The 9,971-nt window shown below is 36.8% G+C and overlaps 1 protein-coding gene across 1 annotated transcript; it reads left to right on the plus strand.

The window, feature by feature from the left end:
- The first annotated feature begins 1,361 nt into the window (after nucleotides 1-1,361).
- Nucleotides 1,362-9,744, plus strand: TMEM126A (transmembrane protein 126A). Its single transcript, XM_008704385.2, has 5 exons — nucleotides 1,362-1,507; nucleotides 3,445-3,570; nucleotides 7,086-7,279; nucleotides 8,767-8,881; nucleotides 9,514-9,744. Exons 2-5 carry the CDS (start codon nucleotides 3,479-3,481, stop codon nucleotides 9,704-9,706), a joined length of 594 nt encoding a protein of 197 aa, XP_008702607.1. The 5' UTR covers nucleotides 1,362-1,507; nucleotides 3,445-3,478; the 3' UTR covers nucleotides 9,707-9,744.
- Nucleotides 9,745-9,971: the final 227 nt, after the last annotated feature.

Consider the following 9,971-nt stretch of genomic DNA (forward strand, 5'->3'; position numbering starts at 1 on the left):
ACCTAGTTACTTGAGAAAATCAAACCAATAATAAACCATTAGCCAAACTGATCAAACACTAAAAAAAGATACAAATGACAATTATCAAGAGAGATGTGACCTCACTACAGATTCTACAGGTTTTAAAGGCTAATAAGGAACAACCTAAGCTAATAATTTGAGAACTTCAATGAAATGGACATTTCTTCTTGTCTTGTGGAGAACTGATTTTTTAATAAAATCTCAATATACTAAATTGCTTTTATTACTCCAGAATGACATGCTATAGATACTGTACAATGAACATTTATAAATTTCAAAATAAGCTTCAAGCCATTAAAAATTAAATTGGAATAAGATTATAAAATGGAAACAAAGTATTCATATGCTCACGGACACATGTTATAGTTAGCATCTTAATAAACCGGTTTTTCTCAAACTGTCCCTGCATTTACCTCGGAAACTTTCCAGTTGGGGCATATGCTGCCTTTCTTCCTCGGAATCTCAGGATATGTTTTAATTTTCTGGTTTACTGACAAGTGACGATTTGACATTGGATAAATTCCTCGCAGCCAAAGGAGTTTTGGGTGCTCTTCTGCTCACCTCGCCAATGAAAATTTCCCCCTTTACCTGGAATACCACTTTCTCCTTGATAAAGCTCAGTGGTTCCCAAAGTAAACTTGATAAGCACTTTTAGGATCCTCACAACGTTACACAATAATCAAGGTGAGTGTTACCTCCTCCCCGTCCCCCGTTTTATAGATAAGAAGCTGTGGGGATAAGAACTGAGAGGTCTTCAGACGCTTGTTCCAAAACTTTGGTTCTCAATTGTTCTGACTTATGAAGCCACTAGCTCCCTCGCTCTCTAGTTTTTCTTTCACCGCACTCACCCAAACCTGTTTTTATAAGCAGTACTTGGCAGGGCACGAGCGATCCTCAGAAAAAGCTCTTGCTTACTCTTGAGGGGCTCAGAGTGTGGTGAGACAATTAGCCAGATTATAAAATAGCACAGGGAGTTTAAGATGGTAGGGAGAATAAAAAACCGATGGAACCAAGAAACCTCAGCTCCTTTTCGACTTTTTTTTAACTGAGTACCCATCGTATGCCGAGGGCTGTGCAGTTTCCATATACCCCATATGTCAACACATGAGGTAGGCTCTATCGGCCAGGAACTGGGGTAATGCGTCCAAGGTAGGTCTTCCGTGAAAGGGGCAGGAAATAAAAATTTCACAATTTCCACAGGCTCAGTACTGGAAGACAGGGGTAGGATGTAAAGTGTACCCTCCGCGCTCCCCGAAACCCCTCGCCCACCACCCCAGCACTTCCCTCGGCAGGAAGCCCCTACGCAGGAAGTCGCCGGGTTAGGCAATCTACGTCCTGGGAGTCCAATCAGCGGCAGCGCCCCCGCGCCTACCCGACTCTAGTCACGTGTCAGCCAAAGATGGCTGCGCTCAGGGTAGGAGAGCAAAGGTTGGAGTGAGCCCCGGCGTGGCCGCGGAGGCACCGACTGCTGTGAGGAGAGCATAAGGTACTGGCATCCCGGGAAAAAGAGTAAATGCCCGGGTATCTGGAGAAGCACAGCGCAGTGACATGCTGTTCACCAGCCGCGCGGGGATGAGATCCCGGGACTGGGTCGGAAGAGGGGGAGGGGAGACGGCACCTACTATCTCTTCACTTTCCACCCTAGAAGAAAAGATCTTACATTTAAGTTAATCCAAGAGAAAAAATAAACGTCTGCGCTTGAATTTAACCCAGGTTTTACTGCCAATATCCAGAGTGACCTTGGCCTAACAATTTTCAGAGTCCCCACTTGACTCATTGTCTCATAGTTACCCTGAGGGACGTGAGCTGGCTAATGCAAAAGCCTTTTGAAATGTCTGTAGTATTTAAAAGTGGCATTATCTTGGATTAGGACTTATTATTAATAAGAGACACAACTTACTGCAGGCTGCCGTGTCAAACTTCTACCGAATTAAGGGAGACTTTTAATAGCTACACCTTAGAAATAGTTCACAGAACTCGGAACCTCGCCAATATGCAGAGCATATAACAGAAAACTAGTGATAACATTAGGCAGGACTTTCTGAGGAAATAACTTCTTCTATTTCAGACATATCCACCGTACACTTTCTAATATACTGTATTTAAGTGTCTCTACACACACACACACCCCTCTGCCTCTAACATATACAGCGTACACTTTCTGAGTATACTGAATTTACGTACACACACCGGCCTGCAACACATAAGCAGAATCATTCACAGCACCTGTAGGGCAGAGATTGTGTTTGTCCTGGAATTGCAACCAAGGCCCTCAAGAAGTTTGAGTCCAGAAAACCTAGATGTAAATTTCTAAGTCTACATTGTACTTACTAATTTTAAGCCTAAGGATATGAAATCTCACTTAACATGTTCCCAATGACCTCTTATATCTAACAGGTACCCAGCAGTAAATCAGTGTTGTAAATTAATCTTGTAGCAAATAGATAACTATGAAAATCTAATTTCATAAAACAATGTTGTATTTTGCAGTTGTGAACTTTTGCTTTTAACTTTGCTACCCTGAAATCTTGTTTAATGAGCTAAATATTGGATTAAAACTCACCATTCACCTTACTCTGCATTGATTCCAACTAGTGCAGGGATCAAGAAACTACTGGCCTATTTGACAAAGACCATGTGTGATCTGCAAAGCCTAAAATATTAACTATGTGGCCCTTCAGAGAAATTTTGCTGATTTCTACTTTAGAGTATACCAATAAGTGAAATTGGTAATATATTTCTTCTACCTACTAAATAATACCAAATTCTTTTCCAAAGTGGTTATACCCAAAGTGGGTACCATGTACACTTCTACCAGCAGCACATGAGAGTTTCAGTTACCCCACATTTTTGCCAGTAACTGAAATTGTCAGGTTTTAATTTAGCTAACCTAGGTATTGCTATCTCACTGTGTTTTAAATTTTTTCCCGTTTATAATGAGGTTAAGCGTATTTTCTGTTTATTGGCTGTTTGTTTCCCTCTTTGTGAAAGTACATGTTCAAACCTTTTGCTAGTTTTTCTGTTGGGTTGCCTGCCTTTTTCTTGATGATGTGCACTTTACATTTTCTGGGTACTAAATGCTCCTTTGTCAGTTATATTGCAGATATTTTCTCCCACACTGGCATATCTTTATAGTATCTATTGATCAACACAAGTTCTTAATTTTAATATTAGTTTTATGTTCAGTGCTATTTGCAAATTAAGAAATATGTTTAAGGGTTATAAAGATACTCTGTATTTCCTAGAAGCTTTATGGGTTGTTTTTCATGTTCTGGTGTCTGTTTCACTTAGAATATATTTTTTTGGTATGGTGAGTATGCACTGATTTTTCAGATTATCATTCAAACTATAGTTAATTTTTTAAATGAAATATTTAATGGTATTTATAAAGCTTTTTATAAGCCTTTTGTTGTTTTTCTGTAGATATATATTATTGAAAAATATTTTAAGGCTCAAGATGGAAAATCATGAACCAGATGATACTGTCAAGGAAGACTTAATTTTCAATATCATAACCAGAAAAATTAACCAACTCCCAGAAGCAGAAAGGTAAGATTGCTTCTTAATTTAAAAATATTTTTTACCAGGTGGATTTTCAGTATTGGTTCATTATCTCACATTTATTTGGTTGAATATAAATAACATAGAACATCAGAAGGAAACTGAGCTTTTTCTTGCCTTATTGAGAAAACCTGAGACCAAGAAAGATTAACCATTTTGCTTGAAGATGAGGCTAGACTTCATCATGTTTTTGGATCTAATTATATGATCATTCCCATTTATTCCATTTGACTTAGAGTACTGTTAAATGTGAACATTTATGGACTCATCTAAATAACAGACCTTTAAGATGGCTTTTAAACTATCTTGTCAATGCATTTCTATTATTATGTCTAACGGTCCAAGAGAGTGCTATGTAACACATAACTAGACAATGAATACCAGAGAAATGGGATCATGGCTAAAAGATTTTATCATTAAACAGAAAAAGGCTATATGGGAACCATACTGATATTTGAGGACAACACTGAGTCAACTATAGTGCACTTCCTTAGCAAGAAGACCACTCTGACTAGATTCCATTGAAAGAGAAATTATGAGGCCAAAAAGGATAAAAAAAAAGAGGAGCCAGCCTAGGGAGGGGTTGGAGGGACAGTATCTCAGGCAGAGGGGTTGGCATATGCCCACAGGCTAGCAAAGAGTTGATCATATCTGAGGAACCAGTGTTACTGGAAGTACAGGGAAGTAGGCATAAGGTTGAAGGAACGGGAAGAGTTTTAAGCAGGGAGTAATATGATCCAGCTAACATTTCTAAAGAACATTCCAGTTGCTTTTGGGAAATAGATTTAAGGTAGGAGAGAAAAAAAAAAGACAACCAGTAGGAAAACTCATATAGTAATCTTGGTGAAGTGGTGATGGTACGGGTTTGAAGGATTTGAAATACATTTTGGAATTATAATCTTACTGCCCTAAGTAAATTCCAGTCTTGCTGCCACTTACCTTCTCAACGAGAGAGAACCTATAAACCCAGGGCAGCAATAAGAACTTGGTGAGATTTCATAAGCTGTATGTCCTACAGCTCTTCCCCTACCACACACACATTGTACATCCTTTTTGTTATTTTCCTGAGGTAGATAACAAACTTTTCAAGTACAAGAGGGCCTGTGTTGGGGCGCCTGGATGGCTCAGCCGTTAAGCATCTGCCTTCGGCTCAGGTCATGATCCCAGGGTCCTGGGATCGAGCCCCGCATTGAGCTCCCTGCTCGGTGGGAAGCCTGCTTCTCCCTCTCACACTCCCTTGCTTGTGTTCTCTCTCTCACTGTCTCTGTCAAATAAATAAATAAATCTTTTTAAAAAGGTGGGGGGGCCTGTGTCCATGGTTCCAGGTCAGTAAGGTAGAACGCCAGACAGACATAAGGAATAGAGTAGATGGTGGCAGCTTTGAAAAGAGCAGGCTATATCACTGGTACTTTCACCAAATTAGAATGGAGAAGCAGTGGGGAAATAAGCTGGAACTGCAAAGTAAGCTTTAGTTTGGAAGTAATAAATTGCTCTCAAACACTGGCACCTGAACAGAGCAGATGAGTGTCTCCTTATCTTTGCCTTATTCCCTATTTTCCCATGTTCCTATCTTCTTATACTTGTTCTCCTAAGTTTGAATCCTCACCTCTTCTTGCCTTATCATTTGATATGCTTAATAGTTATTTGAAAAGTCCTTAGGTGTAGAAACTTTAATATCAAACATCTCACTTTCTGAACTACAAAGTAATTGTATATACCATATATTTCATTGCCACTTGTTAAATATGATCTTATAGTTCATGTGTTTCATTCATGTGTCTAGTTGTATTAAACGTGTGTGTCTTGCCAAACATTCATGAGTTTCCACTTTTTTGGAAAACTGACTTGCAAAGGAGCTGTTAGATAACAATTTTGTACTTACTGAATTAACTAAATAATGTGACTAAGCCACAGGAAATTAAAATTTGGGAGACCATAAACTTTGCTATTCAGATTCTAGTTGCACTCCTTTTTATTTACATATAAGTTTTTAAAATACTTCACATCAGTATATAACTTATATATTCAAAATAATTATATTAATATAGTAATATATAAAAATGTATATGGGCAAACTATTTACCTTTGAGCATTTGGTTGCTAGGACTAAAATGGAGATAATATGTATTTCACAGGATTGTTATAACAATTTCAGAAGTGCTCAAGTTTCCCATTCCCTCAGTGCCCACAAAAATACATAGATCTTTCACATTCATGTGTTTTCTTTTGTTATTGATTGGTAGGTTCTCTAGGCTCTCCTCACTTTTTAAATATTATCTTGTGTACCCGAAGTTTTTCGACTGCCTCTCTCTTGTACTTCCATTACCATTTCAGTAGATTTCTTTTTTATCTCATGCTCACGTGTCTTTCATCCTCCAATAATAAACTATGAAAATACTGAAGGTAGAAGATAATTTTTTGTGACTTCAGCATCAAGTCTGCTGCATGTAGTAGGTGCTGAATGATTGAATGACAAGCACCATTATGATTGTAAAGTGACAGGTAAGAAAAGTAATGCTTTATACAATTAGAAAGCTCTGTTAGGAATTCCTAGAAAAGCTGTTTTAAGATGAGTGTTAACCATAGAAGTTAGGGGGGTATTGTGTGGCTAGTCTGGCTAAATAAATAATGAGGAATTTAAGAGACTGATGCCTGTGTTGTAGATGGCAAGGCAGGTGGTAAAAAAAAAAAAAAAAAGTGGTAGGCTGAAGAGTTTGGAGTACTTTCAGTATCTAGCATTATTATTTTTTCCAAAACTAAAGAAAGCACAGAATGTGCATTTTAAAACTCATATACACCTTGACTAAAAACCAATTCTACCACTTAGTCACTCAGACATTAATTTATTCATTATTTCAGTGGATTGTTGTAAAGTACCTAGCATAGAGTATCCCTTAAACGTTAGTACTCCTCCACCCCCCATCCTGACTCTAATGCTTCAGGGTAAAGTGAAAGTGAAACATAATTTACTCCACCTTACTGAATGCCTTTTAGGTGTCAGGTGCTATTGAAACCAAGATGAATATATCTTTGTATCCACTATCTTCTAGTTACTTACTTGAAGACTAGTGGGGAAGCCTGACATAAATCAGTGATTGTAAGATAGTACCACCTTATCATCTGTTGTGCTAGACAGGTAAGTATTGGGTATTGTGGGCGCCCAAAGGAGAGGCATTCATATCAGACTCTTCAGAAGCTCTGCCCTGTTACAGTTGGGGGAGAAATTTCTATACTGGTATCTTTTGCAGAATTGCAAAATACATTTAGCAAAATCTGAATGTATCACGCTATCCTTAAGTATTGACCAGTTTCCCTTTAGGCTGAAAATCTGTACGTAAAACACTTTAAAAAGATTTTTGTTTTATGGAGCTATAAGGGATAAATGTTGTATCCTGTTATTCCTAATGTCCTATTGAATCCTATAACATATACCAGAAATGTTGCACAGCTCACAGACAAAATATAGTACCTCCCAAAATTTTCTCTTTTTTGTCACCACTCAGGAATCTGTTTGAACATGGATCAACATATGTTGGACTTAATGCTGGTCTCTGTGGTCTAATAGCAAATAGTCTTTTTCGACGCATCTTAAATGTGACACAGGCTCGTATAGCTGCTGGCTTACCAATGGCAGTGATCCCATTTTTGACTGCGCATGTATCTTACAAAGGTTTTGTAAGTTTACCTCTGAATACAGGTAAATTCTATTTCACCATCACCAGAATTTGCTTTACTATATATAATTTGTACCTTACATTAATCCTTAAATATTAACATCAGGTAGCTAGCTATATGCTGTCATTGTAGTCAGTGCAGGGATAAGACTGAAACTTGCTAGCCTGTGTAAAGTGGCGGCTCATATTAGCAAAGTCTTCAGTACAAGTAAAATACACACATACATGGCAGTTCTAAATACTTTCCTTTTTCTAACTTACCTTTCCCACAGTACTTAAAGTAGGAAATATTCGCAAACTTAATGCTGCCTTACTTTTAAAAAAAATTTAGAGAAGTCCCTCAAAAGAGAAAACACTTATAGGAAGAAGAGTCTATTTACATAGTGAATCTCTCAAAGCACTAAATGTATGTACAAGAATTATCAAATATATGGAGACTTGACTTTTGATAGTTTACCGTATGTGGAGATATTGCAGATTTGCCAGACTACTGCAATAAAGTGAATATTGCAGTAAAGTCAAATGATTTTTTGGTTTTCCAGTTCATATAAAAGTTATGTTTACAATATGTTATAGTCTGTTTAAAGGGTGCAATAGTATTATGTCTAAAAAAACCAATGTACATACCTTAAAAAATATTGCTAAAAAATGCTAACCATCATTTGAGCTTCCAGTGTATGGTAATCACTGATTACACATCATGATAACAAATATAATAATAATGAAAAAGTTTGAAATATTATGAGAATTAGCAAAATGTGACAGAGACATGAAGTGGGCAAATGCTGCTGGGAAAATGGTGCCTACAGACTTGACCAAAACAGGGTTGCCACAAACCTTCAATTAAAAAAAAAATGCATTATCTGTGAAGGGCAATAAAGGGCAGCACAGTATGGGTATTCACTACTTTCACATAAAAATATTATTACCACAGATGATGGTGGGATGGAAGAAAGACAGTCCATTTAAATTAAGTGCTGTTCCAAATTGGTTTAAACTGGATGAGTATTTTGCTTACTCCCCATGATCAGTATAGAATTTTTATGACCTAGGGAAACCTATCACCCAGTGAACTGAACAGACTGAGTAAAACATGTTATTAACTTAGCTATTTTTAATATAGCTTACACTAACTTGGAAATGAATAAAAAATTTTATAAAAAGTCACACTATAAAATGTAAAAACATAAGATGAAGTACAAATTATTTTTTAAAAATTCCCATGGATTAAAAGTTTTCTACAGACAGAAATACATTAGCTCAGGTTTGCCAATACAAGTGCAGAAAGGTAAAAGCAGTACAAACTGAGATTAAAAATCCGCTGTCATTTATTCCTGGCTATTTTAGGTTATCTGTACATATAATGATACCTTCGAACATGCCTTATAGATTTGTGTTTGCTGCCTAAAAAATTGAGTATCTGTGACACTTTTAAGATGACCTTGTATTCTTTATATCATGTTTGCTTGACTATCATGACCTTCATTTTCAGAACTGATTTATTTCCTAGGTGATTTGAATTGTGAAACCTGTACCATAACACGGGGTGGATTGGTTGGTCTTGTTTTTGGTGGTCTGTACCCTATTATCTTGGCTATACCTATGAATGGTGGCCTAGCAGCCAGGTAAGATTGTTTTCTCATATTCAGTGAAAAACTTAACAATATTTAAGCTATTACCTAGAAAATGCACAAATTAAAATAGCAGATACATTTTCTGCTTTTTAAGGTGATGTTTTTTAATTTGAAAGAGTTAAGACTTTTTTTTCTTGTAAGTAATATTACTTCTCAAGAATTTGAAAACAGTTCTAGAAGTTGATCCCATCATACTTCTTGCATATGTAGTTTAGGTTCTTTAACTTGTGTACTGAATGCCAACCACAGAGCTACAAACAGTACTATGCCTAACATGATAGGTAATTATATGCTCAGTGTTCTTAGAGTTTGAGCAGTTCCACTGAAGGAAAAGTCCATCACAAAATGTTTGGCTGTAAGCCAGTATAATTCAGTTATTTTCTGACAGAACTCATATCAATCTAAGCTGTATGAGCCTTCAGAGGTGCAATGGAGAAAGGGACAAAAGAAAACAAAAATACAGTTTTAAGGACCAATAGACATCAAAGAGAATAACTGAATTAACTTAATCTTTACCTAAACTACTTTTATCTTAAGACTTCTCGGGTTAATATATATTATACATGGGTTTGCCATTTGATACACTATGTTTTCTAGAGAACTGTCTCAATGTTTTCTTATAGGTATGAGTCAGCCCCGCTACCAGAGAAAGGAAACATCTTAACTTACTGGACGAGGATTTCTAAGCCTGTCTTTAGAAAGATGTTATTTCCCATTTTGCTCCAGACTATGTTTGCAGCATACCTTGGATCTAGACAATATAAACTAATTATAAAGGCCCTTCAGTTACCTGAACCGGGCCTAGAAATTCAGTGACTGTTAAATGTGTACACAAAAATAAAATTGTTAATGTATGAAGAAGTGTTTGGTGTATGAATAAACATAGACTTTTAATCACATGAGGTACAGTTCTGGGACCTATAACGTAAGACTACACAGAGCAGCAACCAAAGGCTGAATACTAGTAAGGGCTACCCCCTTAAACAAGAGCATAACTTCTCTAGTTTGCCCAATATTCTCTTCTACTTTGCTTGCTCCACTCCTTTACATAAGCATATTTTGGTCTGTTACAGGAAAAATA

Source organism: Ursus maritimus, unplaced genomic scaffold (genome assembly GCF_017311325.1).
Source record: "Ursus maritimus isolate PB19 unplaced genomic scaffold, ASM1731132v1 scaffold_16, whole genome shotgun sequence".
Taxonomy (NCBI): Eukaryota; Metazoa; Chordata; class Mammalia; order Carnivora; family Ursidae; genus Ursus; species Ursus maritimus.